The sequence below is a fragment of the Argiope bruennichi genome, chromosome 6 (assembly GCF_947563725.1).
Source record: "Argiope bruennichi chromosome 6, qqArgBrue1.1, whole genome shotgun sequence".
NCBI classification, from domain to species: domain Eukaryota; kingdom Metazoa; phylum Arthropoda; class Arachnida; order Araneae; family Araneidae; genus Argiope; species Argiope bruennichi.
The window spans coordinates 58,290,410-58,315,548 of NC_079156.1; the positions used below are offsets into that span (position 1 = coordinate 58,290,410).

General features: G+C 27.8%; 1 protein-coding gene across 1 annotated transcript; it reads left to right on the top strand.

Annotated features, from left to right (window-relative positions):
* The first annotated feature begins 4,065 nt into the window (after positions 1-4,065).
* On the top strand, positions 4,066-14,182 carry LOC129972981 (dermonecrotic toxin LgSicTox-alphaIC1-like). The gene is made up of 3 exons (XM_056087315.1): positions 4,066-4,125; positions 9,278-10,100; positions 13,189-14,182. The coding sequence occupies exons 2-3, from the start codon at positions 9,654-9,656 to the stop codon at positions 13,651-13,653; spliced, it is 912 nt and encodes a 303-aa protein (XP_055943290.1). The 5' UTR covers positions 4,066-4,125; positions 9,278-9,653; the 3' UTR covers positions 13,654-14,182.
* The last annotated feature ends 10,957 nt before the right edge of the window (positions 14,183-25,139 follow it).

The window sequence follows — 25,139 nt, forward strand, 5'->3', positions numbered from 1 at the left end:
ATCTTGTCAATGCAAGTGCGAAATCCATTGCGCATTGTGTAATTGCTCTTTTGGCTTGACGAGATAGATTCGACATTTTTAACAAGACAATATACAAAAGAGAACATTTTTAAAAATTTATTCAATTTTCAATTTAAATGTTGGCCTTTCTCCAAAGTAGCTAAGAATTAATTAAAAGGAACACTGCATTTTCAACAAATGTAAAGAAATGTATTCAAGTTATTTAATTTTTATAAATAAATAATTTTTTTTTTGTTCTTTTATTCGAGTAGTCAAACGGACAAGTAAAAAAAAAAGTGTCGGTGTTAAAAAGAAATTTTGATTCATTTAAAAGTTTTGATTTCTATACAAACTGCGGACAACCTTAAAAAATTCTGAAATATCAATGGTAACTAGGGATTGCAATACCGGTATACCGGGATACCGAATACCGGTATTTTGAGCCATTTTACAATTTTGTAATACCGGTATTCACAAGTTTAAATACCGGTTTTTCGGTATTTACTACAAATTTTTAAAATTGTCTCCACTATATGTTCAGGGATCGCCAACATAGCAAAATAGTATACATTTTTGTTTTTAATGTCTCCTTAACGGGCGAAATTAATTAGCTAATTAATGGCTTAAATCTAAATTAGCAAAACATGGATTGTCCCTCAAAGAAGATATTATCCATAACGACTAATCCATAACGACTAATGGAGCAACAGTTATGAAAAAAGTTGGAAAGTTGATTGCTGCAAATCAGCAATTGTGCTATGCTCATGGAATTGAATTAGGAGTAATAGATGTATTATACCAAAAAAATAAATAAAGAAATAACAGAAGAATTTAAATGCTGTGGATATAGAAACTTCGGATTCCGATATTGAAGACAGTAAGAGTGAGAGTGATATTGACAATGTAATTGTTGAAGAAGATATTGCTAATGAAGATGAAATACTGACCCATCAAGAATTGTTTCCTATAATTTATAAAGTTCGAAAAATTATTAAGATATTTAAACGTTCCCTTACAAAAAATGCCATATTACAAAAAGATATACTAACTGAAAATAAAACACAATATATGTTAATAATAGATTCTAAGACACGTTGGAACAGTTTACTCCTAATGATGGAACGATTTTTGAAATTTAGAAATCCAATCCAAAAAGCAATAATCGACTTAAACCTGTAAACTAATTTTTCAGATAGTGAATTCGACTTAATATCCAGAACTATATCAGCTTTACTTCCAATAAAACTGACTATAGAGGCATTATGTCGGAGACATTTTAATTTATTAACAGCTAATGCAACAACAAATTTCATGATGCAGTCATGAAAGAACAGCACACATCACTATCTGAAGAATTACATATTACATTGAAAAATTACACAGAAGAAAGGCATACCGAAATAGAAAATGTTTTATGGTATTTACATAATTATAATGATTTTAAAAATAAAAATGAAAAAGAAAAGAAAATAATCAATTCAATTTTTTTATCCACAAACCTATCCTTATTCAGAAGAATTCGGTTCAGTTATCGAAGATTATGATGACACTAATGTCGATAGTGAAAAGGAATTGTCTCTTGAGCAAAAATAAGAATTAGAGATAAATAAAAAAAATTCAACGAACCAAAATACAATACAGAAATTAGCTATATCCAAAGCTATCTGACGAGAAATTGATTTATTTGAAAATGAGGGATTTAGAGATAAATACTTGGAAAAAGTATATCGCGCATTGCTAACAGTACCACCAACTAGAGTAGATGCCGAAAGAGCGTTTTCGACAGCTGGTAATTTTCACACAAAATTACTTTTCAGACTTAAAGGCAGTACAATTGATGCATTATGTTTTTTAAGATCACATTTCAAAAATTTGTAATAGTACCACAGACTAAATGGTGATATTTACGCTTTTTTGTGATTGAAATAAATAAGATTTTCCTTTACTTTTTTGTGATTCTTTATATTATACTGTTACAATTTATAAGTTGCATATTATTTTTGTGATTCTTTATATACTGTTATAATTTATAAGTTGCATATTATTTTTGTGATATTAACACTCTCTTATAAAACTGGCAAATAAAACAAAGAAACACCTGCGTTTTCTTTCTTTTTCTAAAATTTCTAATACCGGTATTAAAACCGGTATCCCGGTATTAAGATCTAAAAAATACCGAATACCGGTATTGAAATTTTGGTCCGGTATTGCAATCCCTAATGGTAACGTGTATTACATAGAGGCGACATCTATTGAGACATATGTAAACGATTAGGATGTTCAATTGAATTTTATGTTAAATTTAACTTTAAATTCAGATTTGTTATTCTCTATTGTTTGTATCTGACGTAAGAAGCCCTATTGCCAAATATTAATAAAAAGACACGTTTTACGTTTCTTTGAAATACATTGGTTTTGATATTGATTTGTAAAGTGAGAACCAAGTTTTTTTAACGTTTAAACTGTTAATATCATATCTTTTTTTTTTTTAATATGCGCATTTAAAATTCTACTTACAATCCTCCCTGGTGACTACCTGGTTCGCCAAGAATACTAGTTATATTTAATTTCAGATAAATCGTTTAGATAATCATGATTCAAATTTTCGGTCAATAATGCCGTGTAATTTAAATTGTCGCACATATGTTCTGTCCATTGTGTATACAGACCTTTCTAATGGAGGCCAGGCCTGTGACAGTTTAAAGCTATTAAAACGTATATATGTCTAACTAATTTATCTTCCAAATTTTGAGGTATAATAAAACTTCACATTTTTATTCGTATTCTAAGCTACACAGATGTTATACAAAAATCTTTTCGTATAGTTTTCCGCAGTGGAAGAATATCACGTGGCTAAATATTTGATGAAACAATAGAAACGATTTGAATTTTAGGAAAACAATGTAAACTATTGTTGGAAATGAGTCAAAAAACATATTCTTTAAAAATTGCCAATATTAAGGAAAAATTTGCACTATTAGTAAACTGATATCATTAAAAAAATAATTTCTTAAATTCTAAAACATTGAATTTTGTGCAATAATCAAGATTTTATTGAATATTTTACATACCAATCAGCTCATACATTTTCAAATAGAATGATCTCTTATTTTAAAAAAACAGAACAGAACAATTATTGGGAGAAGGATGGCAACAATGTATATGACATTTTTTAACACGCTAGTATATTAAATGGACATTCCAGACACATACTTTTTATTTATACATGATTATCGGAATTTGGAAGGAATATTAGAAAGATCCTATTGATCAGGTTATATATATATATATATATCATGCTTAATTTGCAATAATTTTTATTAACTGTCGCTTATTCACCCTCCTCCCCTTCATTCCCCTAAAATTTCGAGAGATATCGCAAAATAAAACGTTAACAGAGCCCTCAGCCTTCACAACTAGACCGATTTCACTAATTAACCTCACCAATTCTCAGAAATTACTAACCAATCAAAAAGGTCAGTTTAAAATAGTTCCTGCTTTCTTTTGCTCGAATAAGATATTGTTCATCAAAGTTTTTTGATATCAGTAGATTTTATCAAAGAACAGCTGATCTCCGAAGATTACGAATAACTAATAGTAATACCAGGTCTACTTTTAATTTTTCAGTTTCATAGCTGTTTACTTTATAAAAGTGAAGAGTTGTTGACTCTCACAAAAATACGAAAGTTGCTAATGAAATAAGAAAAATTATTTTTTAAAAAGGCGACCCAACACATTTTCCTTAAGTCATTTATAAAACTTAACAAAACAATGTATTATTTTCTTTTCTGACCTGCTATTAGCCAATAATGTCTGGAAAACTTCTCAATAAGTCTTCGTTTCTAAGAGGGAAGTATTTCCTAATGAAAGCTGAAAAATAAAAAGATTTGACAACACCAGTATGTTATAATCGGTACGATGTTGCATATTTACATATAAGATAGACAGTGACAAATCCGATTTCGATTAAACAGCTGACAGCTCAAGATTAAATGTTAAGTGAAATGATTGGTTTGGAAATGAACTGATATACTCACATTCCTACGTGTAAGAAAAATAATACCTTTGCATTTTTGGCCAAGTGTGGGAACCACAAGTACGCCTGTGGAAATGTAAATGTGCAAAGTAAGCTATTTCATGACTTATTCAAAAAAGGTCGCATTTACTAATAATAACAAATTTCATTTTTTTAATTTTTTTTTAAAGTATATGTATTATTTAGTAAGCATTTCATTGTCAATATTTAGAAGTATTAAAAAATTTTGTAGAGCAGCACTTTTTTAACCCTTATGTTTATTTTGTATAGTATACCATACATACAACTTTATAAAAATATACTACCACTTTTAATAATGTTTATTTTATTTTTTTATTTGTACCCCTAAATACGTATGTTTATTATAAAATACACATGCCTAAATGTTTGTTCTTACACATTTTTATATATACATACCTATATACATTTTTTTTTTTGCTTTTCTTCAAAAAAAGCAATCTTGCTACGATAAGGGTTAAGAAAAAATATTTTTTTCTTTCGCATTTTGGGTTGTTTTTCCAAATTCGTTGCGTTCCTCTAATATCAAAATAAGTGTATAATTTAGAAAAGAGGTTTCATTTCTTATCTTCATCTTTACCTTTTGAATAGTGTTTTATTTTCGAATACCCCTCTCCCTCCATAGTCATATCTCAGTAACCCTTTTTAAAAAAAATATTTCATCATTTTTTTCCATTGTCATTTTCATCAATAATGTTAAATATTTAGATTAACTTAAGAATCAATGACTTGAATTACCTTAATAATATTTGTAAGATTTATTTTTGGTTTTGCATTTTATTCCAATTTTTACTTTTCTGTATATTAATTATATAAAAATAAAATATTGCAATTTTCAAAAATGTAACTTCGGGATTTTGATGAATCTCCACATTTCAAACTCCTCTAAATCCGAAAAAAAAAAAAAAAAAAAAAAAAAAAAAATTGGAATTATATCTGTCTGTCTATTTGTTAACATGGCAATTACAAAATCTCTATTTAGATCAAACCAAATTATAACAATAGCAATCATCGTTTCTTACTATCTCGGATAAGATAAATACTAAGAAAATGCTCTGAAATTGTTAAATTCTTCTACCTTGAGAATTTAAGAAACTCTATATCTCCAAATCAAATTTAAATAATACTAATAATCATTTTTTTTTACGATGTTGAATGCGATAAATAGAAAGAAAATGGTCTATAATTGTTTAAAACTTCTACTTTGAGATTTTAAAGAAATTCATATCTCAGAATTAGAGTCCGAAAAATATATTTTTGAAATTATGTCTGAAAACCATAACTCAAAGATACTTTGAGCTAACTGGATGAAATTTAGTATGCAGTTTCTTTTTATACCAAATTTGTAATGTCCATCTAAATTAAGACCAAATCGATAGTATGGAAGTCCATCAGAATATCTGTTCATATGTATTTGAACACGATAACTCACAAACGCCAAGATCTACATGGATGAAATTTGATACATTATCATCAGAATTGTAAATGTACATGAAATTTTGGACTAAATCTTTGTAAGGTAATATAATTTATTAGATTTACATATGAACATGTGAATTTATGTGTGAATTATGTGAATACATGTTAACAGGTGAATTTATTGCATGTGAACGCGGTTAATCAAAAAGGCAACGAAAATAAAATTTGGCAGGTGGTCTCGTGTCTAAAACTGTAAACAGGTGTCAAAATTGTGTACTAAATGGAAAGGAAGGCATTTTCAGCATTTTTCAATATACGCGCTTTAATAAAACACGCTTACTGCATTCTTGCACGCGAAGTCAGGAAAGGTCAATCGCACTTTTAAACTACCAATATTCAGAGGACTGTCTTCCTTCCTTGATTCTTGATTGTTAAAGTATACCAGAAAAATCGAGGGAAATACTTCCATTGATTCCTTCATCACAAAAATTTTGAGATGGAATTTACATGATTTTTAACATCTGTTCGAAAATTGCAATAAAAAAAATTTCATTTATTACTCTACAGTTTGTAAATCCTTCTAATATTATAAAATTACCTTGAACCTGAATAAGGTTGCTTTATTTTAGATGATACGGCGTTTTTTTATTGTTTGCTTCACAATAATGAAAAATAATGACTAGACCAATAAGAGACATTGCCGAAGCTTCCGTCATAACAAGAAATTCGAGGTAAAAGTATATTACTTGGCAAAATATGTTTTAATTATTGAATCGTTCTTCTCATCTGTGTATAAAATGTAAGTGCGAAAGCAACATTTATGTTCTTTCGGCTAAAATTTAATTGTTGAATATATTTTTAGTAAAAAATAACGCTTTTTTATTAGTAAAAGCTGAATTTCTATCTCTATGATTAATTTGCTTAGCTTATTGTTATAACTGTTTCAGATTAACTTCTTTATGAATTGGAATACCAAATTATATAGATATATTTAACTTATATGGAATGTTATATTAATATAAAATCTTCCATTTATACAGTATTTCAGGATCTTCCTAAAGCATTCCTCCTAACAAAGCGTTTAGAATAAATACATCTTAGACATATTCACATATTTGCAATTAAAAACAAAAAAGAAAAATGGTTTAATGTCATATTTAAAAAACATCCTACTTACGATTTATATCATGTTGCAAGAAGTCTCTCTTTTTCTTTGGTTATAATATTTCATTATTAATCCTTCAACGGTTTGTTCAGACAGACAGTAAATCTATCCAGCTGGAATATTTTTCTTTCAACTTCCTCATATACATATACAGTCGTGCTTCGCGTTGAGCCTTGTTATACAACGAAGAGATTTGTATATTTTCTATTTAGACAATTTAGTTCAGAAGTTTACACAAATTTACAATCATGATGCCAAAATCATTTATCGAATTCCAGTTATGTAACTTGTTGCGTTTTCTAATTATTGCCACATGCCATCAAATAGACAGACGGAGAGTATTTAATAAACCTTTTGTTACCCTAGGTTCAGACTTCGATACGAATTCTAGTGATGAAATTCTGCATCGAATTTCATTTATCGAACTCGTTATTTTTTCCATTTATTTTATTCATCAGCACGCCAGAAAACAGATAACTTCCAGGTGAAAGGTTTCGTTCAACATTTGATAGAAATCAACAGTTAAATGGAAAGAACTGTTCTAAATTTGATCTATCTAATTCTTTGCATTTTGGTATTATCGTATTAACAGATATGATTCCAAATATTATTTCTTTCAGGCTATAACTAATAATATAAGTTATATTAAATTCTGTGCATGATGCTAGTTGCCCATCATGCATTATGTATATTTCCCATGAAGCATTTTGTGCATAGAATTAGTTTTAAATAAATCGAAAAATATCTAATTTTCTTTTTAACACATAAATAAAAATAATATTTTAGGAAAATACGGAATGTTCTGTCTTATCATGACCCAACAGCAAATTTCTAAAGCTACATTTAGATATTTGATTAATTCAGAACTGATGCCGATAAAGCGGAATATTGGATAATGATTATATATTTATAAAACATTAGAAGCTAATTTAAGATATTTGATTAATTCAGAACTGTTGCCGTTAAAGCGGAATACTGGATGATGATTATATATTTATAAAACATTAGAAGTTAATTTAAGATATTTGATTAATTCAGAACTGATGCCGTTAAAGCGGAATACTGGATAATGATTATATATTTATAAAACATTAGAAGCTAATTTAAGATATTTGATTAATTCAGAATTGTTGAATTAATCAATCATTATCTAGTATTAAGCGGAATACTGGAAATGATTATATATTTATAAAACATTAGAAGCTAATTTAAGATATTTGATTAATACAGAACTGTTGAATTAATCAATCATTATCTAGTATTAAGCGGAATACTGGAAATGATTATATATTTATAAAACATTAGAAGCTAATTTAAGACATTTGATTAATTCAGAACAGATGCCATTAAAGCGGAATACTGGATAATGATTACTATATTTATAAAACATTTTATGGTCATGTCAGCATTAATGTTTTCTTTTAAAAAAATCGAAATGTATGTCCGAATTCATCAAACGTATTGAGAAATTAATCAAAGTCAATAATAGTTTTTGAGTTTTACTAAATTTAACTAATTTATCAGAGATAACACTCATGATAGATTTTGAAATGATCATGTTAAACGTTGGGTAAAGGTTTATGATAAATGCATCCTTGGAAGGTAAAAAAAAAAAGCTTTAAATAACTTTTTATTGTCATTTATGCCAATGTTTCAATAGTCCTAAATATCTTTCAACATTTATGAACTCTCTGTTCAATTACTTACAAAGGGTGTCCCAAAATTTGAATTTGCCACCATTCCTACAGTAAAGTGTTGGCAATGCTATAAAAAACATTTGACAACTGATATTTTAGGGTTAGTAAAAGTGGAGCGTTATACGATAAAGCAACGTGTTTTTATTGTTGAATAATATTTTTTAAAAAAATGAAATTCTGTCGGTCACAGTTTGAAAATTGAGAATAGGCCCCCTAGATCGTGTGATTTAACACCATTGGATTTCTATTTATGGAGTTATTTGAAGTCAAAGGTCTATGCCAACAAGTTCACAAGCACGCGTGCATTAAAGGAGGAAATTCAATGCTGCATCAACGAAATTCAGCCACATTTATGCAAACGTCATGGAAAATTTCGACAAAAAAGTGCGTATGTGCCAGCAAAGCCGTAGAGGCCATTTGCCCTATGTATTACTCCACACATAATCCTATCCTGTGAAATTCATTGAGAAAATCCAGAAATGAAAGCAAAGAAAAAATTATTGAAAAATACACTTTAAACATTTTTTTAAATTGTTGAAATTTAATTTAAAAAAATTATAAGAATATAAAATTGATTTTCACTGAAATGTTATTCTTTTTGAATTTTAAATTAGGCTAAAAATGGCATTTGTGCAATAAAATTCTTTGAAGTCATTAAAGAAATATGTTATCATTTTGATTAAATTTTCATTAGAAATCTAATTAAACACTTGAAAAATGCCTGCATTTGTGGGAATTTGTTAATGGAAAAGTAACTGTTTACCAGATTTGGTAGCTCTAGATCTAACAGTCTTTCTTACTTGTACAGAATTTTCGAGATTTTTGTATTATGTATGTCAAATCTCGCTTGTCGCAATTTATAGATAGAATACCAATCTATAAATATTATCATATTAGAAAATATTTATCACTCTTAAACGGTTTATTTGTTTTATTTTACAGGGTCATCTGAAAGAAAAACTGAAAGAGGAGCACTGCTGAACATTTCGAGGAATTAATTAATCGGCAGAAAATATATTATGTTGTTTTCTGGTTGCTTTAAGTTTTAATAAATTCTATCACAGGAAATAAACCAATTTTGTTCTATTTTAGTCGATTTTCGGAAAAAACAAAATACTTTAAGATAAAACCAGAATTTGACCTGAAGATAAGAATTTAAAGATAACCTGATATTTCAAAATCAGGATAAAATTACTTTTAAAGAAGGCTCGGACGTATTCATAAAGCAATCCTGCTGTAATATAATAAGCATAGAAACTTCAAGGAAGATATTAATGAAATACAAAGTGAAAATTTGAAATTTGTATTTGAATCAAAGATGAATCTTTCAGAATTCTTTATGTGTACAGTATTGTTTTTCTTTTTGCGCCCAAGATGCATTTCCTGTGACAAACAACGTCCTTTTTACAATATAGGACACATGGTAAACAGCATTGAAGAAATTGAAGAATTCTTGAGAAAAGGATCAAACGTTTTAGAGACAGACATTCAGTTTTTTCCCAATGGTTCGGTAAAAGAAATCTATCACGGAAGCCCTTGCGACTGCGGAAGACATTGTGAAGGCAAAGCTAACCTCAGAGATTATTTGAAACATCTCAGAAACATCACCGACCCAAACACACCGGGTAATTATTACGAACAGCTACTGATGCATTTCTTCGATCTGAAATTGGATACATCAAATGATAAAAAGGAATCCGGACGCGACATTGCTCGACACGTACTGAATTACTTATGGAGCGATAATGGAGACAGGAAACAAGAGGTAAATATCTTTCTAATCGCATTCGAATCATTATTTTTCACATTTGCTTTACTTTTAGCTAGAAATTTCAGCCTCTTCTTCGACTGCATGTATCTTTACTTTATACACAAGAAAAAAAAATAAACATCATCATCTTCTTCATCTAAGTTTACCTCAAAATTACAAAATCCGTCCTAAATATCGTTCATGTTGCTTCAAAACGGGACATTAATAAATGGAGAAAAATGCATTGACGTTTATGCCTTTTATTAATTAAGAAAGAATACCGAATATTAGTTTTTTATTAAATACAAGACTGAATTAACAAATTTGAGTTTAGTGTGGTAAAGTAATTCGGCATCCATCATCATTGTAATTAAGAGTGTTAATGCCTAAGTATAATGCCTTCGTAATAAGGTAACTTAAATGAAAAATTTAAAAATCGCCATTCCTCTGATTACAGCCTTTTTAAAATCAAATTTTGATTTTAAAAAGGTAATTTGGCGTCCATCATCACCGTAATTAAGAGTTTTAGTGCCTATGATCCAACGAAAATGCCTTCGTAATAAGATAACTTAAAAGCAAAAAGAAAAACAATCGCCAGTCCTCTGATTAGAGCCTTTTCAAAATCAAATTTTACAACCCACCTTAGCCTGATCGTATATGTTATTCATTTTTATTCTTATACTATAAAAAATATCTTTCTATTCTATTTTATATATTTGTTTAATTTAAAAATACAATAATTTATTTAATGCTTAATTTAATATAAAATAAACATTCTCGTTGTATTTATTTGATTCAAAATTTCTAAGATTCTCGGAATCAATTTGGCCTCGCTTTAGCTTTGGAATCTGTCAGTTCCAGTTTCAGAATTTCCACCGAATAGAATTGAATTCTCATGTAACAGTGTCGAACAGATCATATTTATTAGTTAATCGTTATCTAATAAGTCCTCCATTTATCTTGTACAACCGCTTACTAAGTAATCTCATTACCATGCCATTTCTCTATTCAACTGTTATGTCCGGAGGTTAAGAACTTTGAGTTCAAGCACTCCGTGACACTCCCCTGAAATCGGCAAATTGGCGTGTAAGAGGTCTGGTGTAAGTCATATTCATTGGTGTCAAATGCCATCCGTAAAGCGAGGAAGGTTGAAGAGGAGACACCAACAAAGGTATCATCCCCTTCATCTGATTTCAACTCATAATTATGAGGTCCGTGTCACAATAACTCTTGTATTGCATCCATTACGAAATATAACTCACTATAATAAATTTTAAAAATTGTTTATTCAATTAATACATAAATCTGTATTTTTATCTGATGTATAATAATATAATAATTATAATATTTATTAATTACCAATATGCAGTTGCCTATTTTATCATTGATAAAGTAGGTAATTTCCATAACATGCATAATTTAATTTTTCTCGATCATTATCTTTGTATTCTTATTTTTTGAATTAATATGCATGTTACTACAAAATTAATCGTTATTTAGTTAAAAGTCTTTTGTTTTTATTTATAACGTTTTTAGATTTATAATTTAAGTACATTTTTGGCGTTCAAAATTTGAATAAAATCGATTCGGTAAATTTTTCGACGGCTTTAGATTAATGATGTTTTTAGACTACAGCTCAATAAGCTCGTTGATTACAAGGTGACAGTAATTAAACAAAAATAAATAATTAAAACTGAATCATTTATCAAAATTTTTTTAAACATATCAATGATTTATGCTTTGCGAGATTAGTTTTCCATTGTAAAGTTTTTCTTTCTAAACAACTAAGTTTTCTAAAAAAAAATAAAAATATGTACATTAAAACAGGTATTTTGGCAAAATTTATTTTTCTACTTCAGTTTATCCTCTTAGTCATAACATATTTAAATTAAATGATCAATATTTTCATTCATTTCTCCTTTGTTAAAAATATAAAAATAAAAAGGATTAAAAAAGCAAAAATACTTTCACATAGGGCACAATATTCCATAAACCCAATCTTCTAATGTCTTTGTGTATTCTAAAATTCCTTTCTACAATTTTATTTAATGAGAACTTATCCAAGATATATGGAAATTTGGCTCATGATCGCCAGGAAAATGCATAGCTTTAGTATCAAGTAATTTCGTATTTCAATACTTGTTAATTTTTAAAAGCAAAAATTTCGATATGCCAGAAATTTATACTGAATAACAGAACATTTGTTTTAAAACCTAAAGCAGCTGTAAGAAATAAGAACAGAGAGTTAAAAAAAAAAATTGAATCATGTTAACACCTATTATTCTATATGATTGAACGAATGCTTTATGATTCACAAATGCTTTATGATTCTAACAAATGCTTTATGATTCAGGTTTTATTAATCTATGGTTCAGTACTCCAAATTAGGTTATATAGAAGGAAAAAATATGATCATAAAACTTTATCTCGTATTTTTTCAGCTTCTTATATTTTCCAAAGTTGCTGATTTATTTTAAACACAAAATGTATTAATGACAAAAACATATTACTTTAATTTCGCAACAAATTCGAACGCTAAGGCATATGTAAATAAAAATAATACAAAAAAACCCCCCTTTGGTTAAACAAATCCATTAAGTTTTAAATAACTAGTTAAGGCTATAGCGGTTACACTAACTCTACTACCTTCTCTTTTGATACAACAGATTTCCATGATCCTTCTTGGGAGTCATTATTATATTGACTTCTAAGTAAGTGTCGTGTATTTTTCATGTTCGTGTTTGTTTTGTCTTGTGAAATATTTAAATAACTGTTCCTGAAACTTGTCTATTATTTTCATACATTTCATAATGAAATTATAAAGAGTCTCGTCCCTCTACCAGTCTAATTTTCTTTTAATTAACTGATAACTAACTTTTTATTAGTTTATTTATTTTCGATTTTTAGAATATAGGGAAACTTTTTAGCATGAAAGCTGATGTTAAAAATTTTCTTCTTAAAAGAAAAAAAAAAAAAAACAGAGATACCAGAAAAAAATTTTTTCTAAGCATTAGAAAAATTGACTCGTCCAATAGTTAATTTCAAAATATTCTTAGAATAAATTATTTTATTTATATACTTATCGTAACTTATTTATTTTCAGATGAGAGTGCTGATTTACTTTGACAATATTAAAGACAAAGATGTTGTTCTCGGGTTCAGAAACGAATTCAAACGCCAAGGACAAACGTCTCGCCTAAAAGACGTTGGATTTGATGGAGGCAGCGGAAGCATTTCGGACATCGAAAAGACTTTTGGCGATTTAAAAATAGAAAATGTTTGGATCGGTGATGGGAGTTCTAACTGTTTTTCTTTTATCAGGCCAGACGCCCGATTGAAAAAAGAAACAGCTGTCAGGGATTCTAGACACGGCTTCATCAATAAAGTTTATAAATGGACCATCGACTTGCATTACTTGATGAGGGAAACTTTAAATCTTGAAGTGGATGGAATGATCACAAATGACCCTGACAGACTTCTGGAAATAATAAAAGAACCCGAATTCGAAAAGTCCCTTCGATTGGCTACTGTGGACGATAATCCATTTGAGAAGTACATTGACGAATGACCGGCTGTTCCTGCTAATCAACAAATAATAACGGAAATCAAGTTGCCATGGATACTACATAGAAGTCAATATATTTTCAATAGCATTGCTTGAGCATATTTCCTGCTTCACAAAGGATACCTAGAAAATATTTGGCAAAATTTTGATGGCAAATACAGTTTAAAATAAGCATTTTAACATGATGATATTTTCAAATTGGCAGTTTTCCTATAAACTGAGCGTTGTAAAATCGATAATTGTAGTAACGTAGTGATCGGCAGGACAACTAATGGACCTAGAGTTACCGCGTTTGGTAACTTTAGGTCCATTAGTTTGGCCTGAGGTTTTGATAACTCTAGGTCTGTGCTTCTTGGAAAACAGGTATCAAGAATGTTTTCAAAATTTTCATTAGATTTTTTAATTAAAAATTTAACGCTTCTGTATTTTTCAAAAATTTGATTAGATTTTCAATAAAAAATTAATCAGCATTGTATCGTTTTTCCTCAATGACATCAGAACATATTATCGCAAAAATAACTATTTTTCATGTCATCTTAATATTAAAAAAAATTATTTTAATGACATCAATTTCACTTCCACACAATGTTTTCTAACTTTAACACTTTCTTCAAAAGTAGTTTTAAATACAGTTTTCAATAATGCTTTTTTATTATTGCAACGAAATTCAGTTCAGTTTTAAAATTTCATCAAATCTTTCAATTGCGTGACATGCCAATGTTAAAGTTTTGATAAAAAAAATTGATATCTTGGACAATAACTTCAAAGCAGAAGTTTTTTATCTTTGGTTGTATTAGCAACATAATATTTTTAAGCTGAAATTCTTTTTGTAAACTGAATTATGTAAAATTCCATTATACATAGAATGCAATGGCTGATGTAATAATGCCACACGAACAATATCAGAAATATCCTCATGCTATGGTGTTTCAAAATAAAAGTTCGATTTTTTTATATTATTTATTTATTTATCTTTATTATTCATTTCACAGAATATGTGTTCGAAAATTTCTCGTTCGACATCAACAGATAGAGCAATTATCTGGAATCCAACTATAGAAATTGGGATAGGTTGAAATAATTTATCCTCAGTTACTATTCTCAATAAATTTTTTCATGTTCGGGCTTTTCCTTGAAGGCATTTGAAATATATCGCCGGTATACAATAATTCCATACTAGTAGTATATATATTAGCATATATAGAACTAGTAGCATATATAGCTTTACAATATTATATAACACTCAGAATATCAAATAATATCACAGAGATGTCGTTTTTCTCAATGGCTAGTGTGAGTTCCGGCTGCAAATTCTAAAGAATTTTTCGGAACGAGTAAATTTGTTATTGTGCATTGTACAAAATACAAATAAAGAATATTAATGAATGTTGTATAGTAAATACATCTTTTACAAAAGTTCTTACACTTGTGCCACTTATTGTTATACATACAACATTTATGATATACGACAATAAGAATAAGTTATTAATACAAAAAATTAAGAACTAATAACGAATAACAATGAATAGAATATAAAACACAAATCCAATTCTAATTAGAATTAAAATCACACTTTTACGAATTAATTTATAGAAATTCTAAAGAACTTTTCTGCAAGAATAAATGTATTCTACAAAATACAAATAAAGAAATACGAATGCATACCTTATAATAAACATATGTGTTACAAAAGTTCTTACACGTGTATCGTTTATTGATATATATACACAACATTTATGATATGCATCGATAAAACTACATTATAATTACAAAAAGTTAAGAAAAAATAACGAATAACAACGAATAGAATATAAAACATAAGTCAAATTCTAATTAGAATTAAAATAACACTTTTAAGAATAAATTTATAGAAATTCTAAAGACCGTTTCGGCAAGAATAAATTTTAATTGTGTATTCTACAAAATACAAATAAATACGAATGTATATTTTATAATAAACATATGTGTTACAAAAGCTCTTACACGTGTGCCGTTTAATGATATATACACAGCATTTATGATATGCATATCTAATACTAAATTATAATTACAAAAAATAGAATAGGTTTGGAAATATACGAAGTTTACAGTATGTATTATACTCTAGTGCAAGTGTGCAATATATTATAAATATAAGTAGACTTACAGTAACTGCCTTCACCTACTAGATAATAGTGTATAGTATATAGTAATTTGATAATTCACGCTATAAACTGTTTAATATTGTTCAATATAATCATGTCCATGCCAAAGAGTTATCCTTCTGGGTTCAATACTCGGTTTCAAAAAAAAAAAAAAAAAACAATTAACAGAAGAATAAAGAAAAAAAAAAAAGAAGAAGAAGAAGAAGAATAAGAAACGCTAAACTTTAAGATGTCCTAAGTAAGCATCTGTAAACGTTTTCATTTAATATAAAATGCTCTCATAACAGCTTTTTGAACTGTTTTTGTTTCAATTTGTAAAAAAATATGAAATTTTCGTTTCATTTGTAACTTTTTGATGTCCAAAAAATTCCGAACGCAATGTCAGTTGAGCATTTAAGTGATTGATGTCACAAAGAATTCTGTGATGAATGAATTTTGAAATCTATTTTTAAGGTTAGGATGTGGCGCCATCTTTTGTATAAAAATAAAAACTGGAGTTTAGATAACAATGAAAATTTGATTCCTGTTCCAAATGTGTTGGACAACTGGATTGTAAATCGAACAACTTTAGTTAAAACAAGAATAATTCCAATACTTTTAGTTAAACTGAAAGCTCACATAGATAGAGCAATAAAAATAGAACTTTTATTTATTTTATTTAGTAGAATAAAATATACAAATAAAATATTTTAATTTTTAACATTCAATTTTTGGGCAATTTTTTTGTCAAAGTTTTGGGAAATAACAGAAGTAATTGTGCTTCGATTTGCAATTGAACCACTTTATATGTCCTACTTTCCATTTAAAAAATGTATAGAAATTTTAATGTACAACATTTTAAATTGCAATTTGTTGTTATGCCCAGTTCAGTTAAAGATGAAAATTATCAAAGAAATTTATTTAAAACTTTATACAAATGACAATAAGCTGGCTTTCCAAAAAAGGTTATTTTTTTTAATAGAAAAGAATAAATTATTAGAAATATTCGATTTTCTCACATAATTTAAAAAAATAACTCAGTTTGACCGAAAGACAAAGATAATTCCAAAAACGTGTTTTTCTTTCTAAGAAAGGTCTGACACGTCGAGATTCATTAAAATTTCTAGCTCGGATTTTTTTAAAGATAAAATTATTTTATCTTTATAATACTTCGTTTACAAGGAAGTGAAAAAAAATCCAATCTACTCATCAATCAATTTAATCAAAAATTAGAAATAGATCTAAAGTTTAATGATGAAGATCAATAACTAAAATTCTTTCATCTAAGTATGTTTCTGTGTTACCAGTTCACGTATGTATGAGTAGACAGAGATAGAAGCAATTCACCCGTTGACGGATATAATTACAAATTTTTTATAGATCCACAATTCTGGTAACGAAATTCATTAAGACAGCACTTATTTATCCTTCAAGGAACTGACGACATTTGAATAAAAGAACGTATTTTTAAGTTTTTGGGAAACAACTTTTATTATAACAAATTTATAAAAGTATACTAACTTTAATAATTTACTAATATATTACTAAATAGCAATGGCAACAAAAAATTACATTTTAAAGATTTATTGTAAAAGTGCGAAAAATCATATCTTTATTGCTTATTATTTGGCAACTAAAGATTCGCTGGAGATATTGGTTATATTTATAACTAAATCATGTAGATATATTTTCATGTCCTTGATTCCCCAAATTAACAAGCATTAAAGCCATGTTATTTTAAATGTCTTACAAAAGTTATATTCATTGTGTAACCTTACTAACGGAGGCCAGCCTCATGACATCATAGCTGTATTAAATATGCGAATCATCTATGAGTTAAATATCACGGTATTGTAACTTCATTTTTTTCTTTCTTTCTTGTAAATTAAACAAATATTAAACAGAATTTTTTTTTTTTTTTTGGCTTTCCAAAAACATAAGAAAATCAATCAAATATTTGATGAAATAATGAAAACGGTTTGAATTTCAGAGTGCCATTTGTTAAAAAGTAACCAAAAAATAAATTAATTAAATTAAACTAAAAATTTGCAACACAATTTGCCCGACTTTTAAAATTGATTAAAAGATAATTAAAAAGATAATTTTTTTTTTAATTTTGAAAAGTTATAAAACTTATTTTTGTACTATAATATTTCCGAAAGTTGTCCCGGAAAAACAGCAAAACTTAGCTTAATTTTTAATTAATTTAAAAAATTGAAAATTTCAAAAAAAAATCGCCAAGAGATGCCTATTCTTATCCTCTAAGATATATATGCGCCAAATTTGGTAACTCTGAGTTAAATGGTTTAACCTGTAGAGCGCCAATATACATACATACATACATTCATCCTTATTATTTATTTAATATTCTGAGTATTAATTACACTTTTCTTGTTTTATATGGCTCAAGTAGTAGTATGAGTATGAGTTTAAATAAACAAAAGTATAGTTAATAACAGTATAGTTAACACACAGTATAAAAAGTATAGTTAAACACATAATATGAATTTAAATAAACAAAAATTTTAACTATCATCTCACTTGCTGGTAGCCTGCGAATATTAAATATAACATTATAAATCTAATTAAACTCATTGAATGTTTTTCTACTAATGCTATGGCAAGTAAATACATGTCTGCTTCATCAGTGCTTAAATTAGCACATTTTAATTAATCTTCTATCAATTTATCAAACTCCGAATAATCCCGCAATTACAAATAGGTATTACAATTCACATACTTATCAAAAGTAATCTTGCTTTACAGAAGATGCGAGTCTTCAGCAGGAAGACGACATACAGTTGAAACTTCGGAAAAAGAAGTATTTTATCATTATAGTGATTACGAGAATAGTGATTGTAATTAAACAACGTATAAATATAAAAAAAAATTGTAATAAACAATAAATAAAAAAAATTATAAGTTGAAGGCGATTTAACTTTTTCATTGTCATTGCCTAAGTAACAAAACCACACAATTTCTCTTAACATCATTTTTTATTAGTTTTTCGAACTATTCCGTATTTGAAAATTCTTTACCACCAAATGCTTTTACAATTTATACATCATCTATACTAATTATAAAAACGAATGTGTGCATATGTGTGTGCAGCAGTGCTATACATGATAGACCGTTCGTAAACCTATTGCTATCAAATTTGGATACATACATTTAGAGGATGGAAATGGGAATCTCCGAGGAAATGAAATTGAAATTTTTATTAATTAAAAATAAAATAACATTTTGGCGTTAAATTTTGAACCATTTTAAAATTTAAAAGATTGTCTTCTTAATGACGCAGATTTGATTCAATATAATCTTCACCTGAATTTTGACAGTTAAAAAAATTTTTGAATCGTTTTTTAGAGCAGATTTTATGATCGAAGTAAAATTCAGATAGTTTCATTGTTCCACGAGATATTTAAAAGCGTAATTTTCTTCTATTCTGTTTTCTTTCCATGAAAGCTAAGAAGGGAAATTTAGTATCTTACATGAGGATTCAGAAAGTAACATTACTTTACCACAAAAGACAAAGTGAAATTTCAAATATTATCTGGATACTAATGTTTTGTGGCACTATGATGTGATGGGAGTCGACTCCATTAAGAAGGTTTATTCACATAATAATGCATGTTGCAATCTGGCGCTTAAAATTACTTTGTTAAGAGAATCGTGATCATCAAGTTATACGATTTAATCGAAATGCAATACAACCGACATTCCCTGCAAACCAGCTTGATCACTAAATATAGCTAGTTTTCAGTATGGTAACGCAATAGATATTCTGCAGAGTACTGTATCTGAATGAAGATTTCGCTCTTTTTGTATTTTAAATAAAAAATTAGTTTTTGTTTCTTAAAAAAAAAAATCCTTCAAGGGAAATAAAAAAAGGAACTTATTAATCAAGCCAATTTATTCAAAACATTGCATTTTTTTTTTCTATTTTTCTAAATCTAGATTTACTTTTGTCAAGAATACGATTTAATCGAAATGCAATACAACCGACATTCCCTACAAACCAGCTTGATCACTAAATATGGCTAGTTTTCAGTATAGTAACGCAATAGATATTCTGCAGAGTACTGTATCTGAATGAAGATTTGGCTCTTTTTTTATTTTAGATAAAAAAATTAGTTTTTGTTTCTTAAAAACAATTTGAAAAAAAAACAAAAAAACAAGGGGAATTAAAAAAAGGAACTTATTAATCAAGCCAATTTATTCAAAACATTGCATTTTTTTTTTTTCTATTTTTCTAAACCTAGATTTACTTTTGTCAAGAATATTTAACATTAACAATAATAAAAAAGTTCTTAAGAAAAATATTGGACACTTTCATAGGGAGATATTTTTTTCTTTTAAATACCATTTAAATCACTGTAAATCATAATATAACTTGTCTCGTCTTTTCCTTCTTCTATGCATCAAAAAACGTTTGAGCGTTTAAAGTTTCTTAAAAACGCTTTTTACAGAAAAAATCCTAAGAAATATATATATATATATCAGTTTAACCAACATAAAATACATAATCAGTGTTATTTTGATAAACTTTTAACATCCTGTCTTTTCAGGAAGATTTAACACTTTTTGGAAATTTTGCGTTAAGTATTTTTTTTTTAATTATTATTCAAAATTTTTGCAACTTGTTTTTCTTAGGATTAATTTAACGCGAGTGCATTTTAAAAGCAGTCTGTTTATATTATTTTACCTCGCAAGTGAAAATTCTAGCTTCTGTAAACAAATAGGGTCTATTTATTTGGATTATCTATACTTATATAAAGCTCAATGTGTGTGTACGTATTGGCGCTCTACAGGCCAGATCGTTCGACCTACAGCTACCAAATTTGGCATATGCATACCTTGGAGGGCGGAAATGTGTACCTGGGATCCCTTTTTTCTAAATATTTTATTAGAATTTTAATTATTAATTAAAAACTGATTTTTCCGCCAAAAAATCTTTTCATTTTTCCACCACCAAATGAGTAAGGCTTGTTTTTTTTCCCACGCTAAAGAGGCTTAACATATTTTCGGCCGATTATTTCAAACGACTCTGTTTATTTTCTTAGTGTTTGATGCATTTAAAATTAAACATTCTTAATTAATCGGTCTTTCAGATTCATTCTGAATTACTTTTAAATTAAAATAAAACAAAATAAAGGAAATTAAAAATTTCTAATCTGCGTAGCGTTACCCCAACTGGTGTAGAAAAATTCACACATTTGCGTTACCATAACGGGTGTTGAAAATTCACTCATGCGCATTGTGTTCTGATTGTTGACAACTATTTTCAACGGATGCGGACTTGATTTAAATAATTAGGTTAGTTGTATGCTTTTGTAATTAAATTGTATTTATGTTAGTTATATATTTTTTGTATATGCTTATAGTTTTAAATACATCGTTTTTTAAGTAGTTATTTTAAACTGTTTTGACCGATTATTTTAAAGGATTCTGTTTATTTTCTTAGTGTTTGATGCATTTAAAATTAAACATTGTTAATTAATCGATCTGCTCATGACGAATCTGAGAAAATTTTGTTGACAAATTCTTGAGATATTACATAAATTAAGAAAGATATTCTTTAGTGCCCATAAGGTTTAAATGCTCAGTGATTTTCAGTAATCATATTATTAAAAAAAATGCTTTGTTTCAGTAAAAAATATTATTATATTAATTGCAGATTAATCATTTTCACTTTAATTTAAAGCTTAAATTCTACGGGAGCTAACAGAAGATTAGAAAGATACATATTACGTTATGACTGAAGACCTCTATAATATTATGAATGACTATCAAAATTTGAAGTTTTAAAATATTTTGATGAAGAAGCTATTAAAGTAGGAATTACATAAAACATTTAATTATTAACGAGCATTAAGATTGGCGAACCGGCTGGTCTCCAAAGGCGGCTAGTTATGAAATACAGGTCACCTTTTTTTATAACATCTTTTGGAATGCCGAAAACGGATATGCTACTTATCTATCAATTTCAGTTTTGTGCTGCCATCTACAGGAAAAGATTAAAACGACTAAGCATTTGGATTATTTATTTGATTAATAATCCAAAAATTTTTTAGCACTTATTACTGCCGCCAATTCGTAAAATAAATATTTAGCATATACTCCATATAAGTGGTTAAATAAAAAAATTCTTTGATTTTTTTTTAAAAACAGGTGAGTCAACCATTTCCCAAATAAGATGTTTTTCAATTTAACGATTTGGGGTAAAAAAAAAAAGTGTCGATATTTGTTGTAGATAATTTTAGAAGTCTTTTACTTACTGGATAACAAATTTAAAAATTATTAAAAGATAAATTGAAGTAAATATTTTTATGTCTAAATACTTTCTTTATAACTTATCACAAAACGAACTTCACGTAAAAAATTCATTAAAAACATTAATAATAACTTCCATATTTTCGCTAAATTCCAAATAAAAATTTATTTTTATAAGTAAAATTTTTAGGAAGAACTTTGCGAAATTCTTTTTATTTCTAAACATGAAATTGAGCAAAATACTTAACTACATTTTAATTCAAATTTCGAGTAATACGAATTTAAAAGTTTCTCGCTTTTCATTCCATTATTGGCTCAAAACTCGATCCTATTGTATTAATTCCATAATCAAAAATTTGTTATCCTTAGATAAAAGTAGAGTATATAAATTCATAATTATTTTGAAAATTATCATTGATACGAAAAAGGGAGCTGAAGATAAAAAAAAAAAAAGAAAAAAGCATAACGTTTTTCAAATGCTAAAATGAATAAGAGCATTTTTTTCTTTTAAAAATATACGAGTAATAATTATCTGTAAAAACAGCCCTTGTATTTATTTGCCCTTATTTTCCCATCCATTCTGTCAATTTTAAATAGCCAGTCTTATATGCAATGTTTATCGTTGAAAAGTATACTGTTATTCTGGGGCAAGAATTTCGTAAAAACATTTTTAGATGTTATATTACTGATTTGTCATCAATCGTCATGGTAATCTGGCAAACACGAAAGATTACCATGTAGGAATTAGTCTATAATTATTTCATTAAATTCTTGGCTGAATTAGATGAAATGAAGGGGCGGATAGAGAAAGAATAATAAAGTGAGGAAGGCATCACCACATTTTGTTTTAAATTTGCTAAGCCAAATTAAACAAAGAAAAAAAAATTTGGACAAATCTATGAAGAAGATATCCAGATTACAAATATGCTAATGAATTTGTTAAGTTGTTAATTAATTTTTAGAGTCTCTTTATTTTAGATTTCAATATTCTTGCGTAATAGGCATGACAGTGAAAATTCATTCTTGGGAAGTTCCAAACAAGTTCTTAAAAAGATAGTATAAATTTTTTAGTTGGCGATTATTGGTCGAACGTAATCATTACACCTAAACGTAAAATAAAATCGAATAAATCATTATATGGCACTATGTACATTATACAGAAATAATTACTAAGAAAAGAAAATCCTCCGTAAAGAAATCGGTTATATCATCAAGAATCAAATCACATGTTAAAGATTAAAATTTACGAATAAATATAAAAGAAGACACTATAATCCACCGCCTTCTTTTCCTTACTTTTGATACAAAATCCTGATTACTTTTGACACAGAATCTTAGTCACATGGAGAAGAAAAATAATAAACGAAATGCGCTATGTCAGATGGCTTCACGTGCTAAGAGAGCAAAGGCCACTACGCGCACATTGCGTAGGTACTCAGGAGAAAGGCAATATGTGACGTTAGAAGTGGCGGGAAAAACTGCTTGGATCGATTTCTCTGGCCTGCAGCCTTCACATGGAACATCTATCCCTTGGCGTTCTCGAATCGATCGTACCAAGCCTTGTCGAATTCCGGCAGCTGTTTCGCTTCTAGAAGATCCCGTTTTCGCCGATGCTCTGTGGATAGCTCTGGTTATTTCTGTAATAAGTGTAGCAAACTCTTTTCTGCAAACGATTTGAAATGAGCGTCTCAACTGCAATGAAATGAATTTCATTGGATATTTCCGATTTTGAAATTTACCGGTTTTAATGAAATATTCTACTGCAAATACTAAACTGAGGGAAGGGAATGTTTATTGTTGAAATATAGGTAATGCTCTAATTCATTTTATTGTTGTTTTATCGTTATGCATTCAGATGTGCAATAATCAATCAGAAAGTTTAAAAAGTAAAAATTTTGCTAATGTGTTTTACAAAATTCTGCAAGAGCAATTATTTGCAAATTAATTAAACAAAACGGTTAACGGTAGAAATACTTTCAAGACCCTTTATAAAATAAATTGTATTTAATTGCTCAAGACGCCCTTTATAATATTCTAACAAAATGCAACTTTTCTTCATACAGAATTTGCAATAATCATTTACTTTCTTTAAAAAACTTTTTTTTAAATTTTTTATTATAAATGTTAATTCTGTTATTATTGATAGGCGGTTAAATTATATAAATTTAATTATTTTGATACGTAGTAAATGATTGATTGACACTCTGTAAATTAGTCGTTGTCTCTTATTTATCTGGAAAGAGGAAATTGGTATGTTTTTCTAATCCATCATCATTACCATGAAAAGTAAGCCAACTGAAACGAAATCTGATTGGATAATGGAACAAACTTTAGGAGTAAGTGTATTAAAAATAAACTACTGGATTTAATGTTAGTCTCTCTTTCCCGCCCTCCTTTGAATATAATTTTTGGACTGTAATTTTGAATTCGTCATGAATGAATCGTTCAGTTCTGTTTTATTTTCACTTATTTTTAAAAAAAGACTATTTATTAATATTTTGAACCAATTTTATAATCTGAGCTGTTTCCAAAATTAAAAGAAATTATATATTTTTTAATGTAATAGATTAAATTTAAATTGCATTTCTTTGAAAGGTTATTTTTGGCAGCAAACTGATTTTTGAAAAATGTCTTATTGATTCTACTGCATTTATGTTCGTTACATATTGTAATAGAATAAGTTGACTTTAATCTGTGACAACTTAAGTTGACACTACGGGTGAAGCTGCGCAGTATATCATTAAGCGTTGTGCAATAATCTTAGATATTATCTTATTTAATTGCTTTATACTTTATCTTAATAATCAGTCTTAGTAATATTAAGACTGATATATCTGAACAGATGTTAATTTTGATCACTAGTTATCTAGATTCAAAACTAAAATTGTTTATGTTTCATAGAACACTTTTTATAGCTATGAGATGCATAGAAATGTGTTTTAAACCACTAATCAGTTATTCGGTTGTTTGTACCATTTCTGCAACTTGTGTTGTCATTATCGATAGAAAGTTTTTTTTTTAAATTCAATTTTATCTGTATCATGCCAAATAATATAACTTTTTATGCCATTAAATATAATATTATCTAGAAAA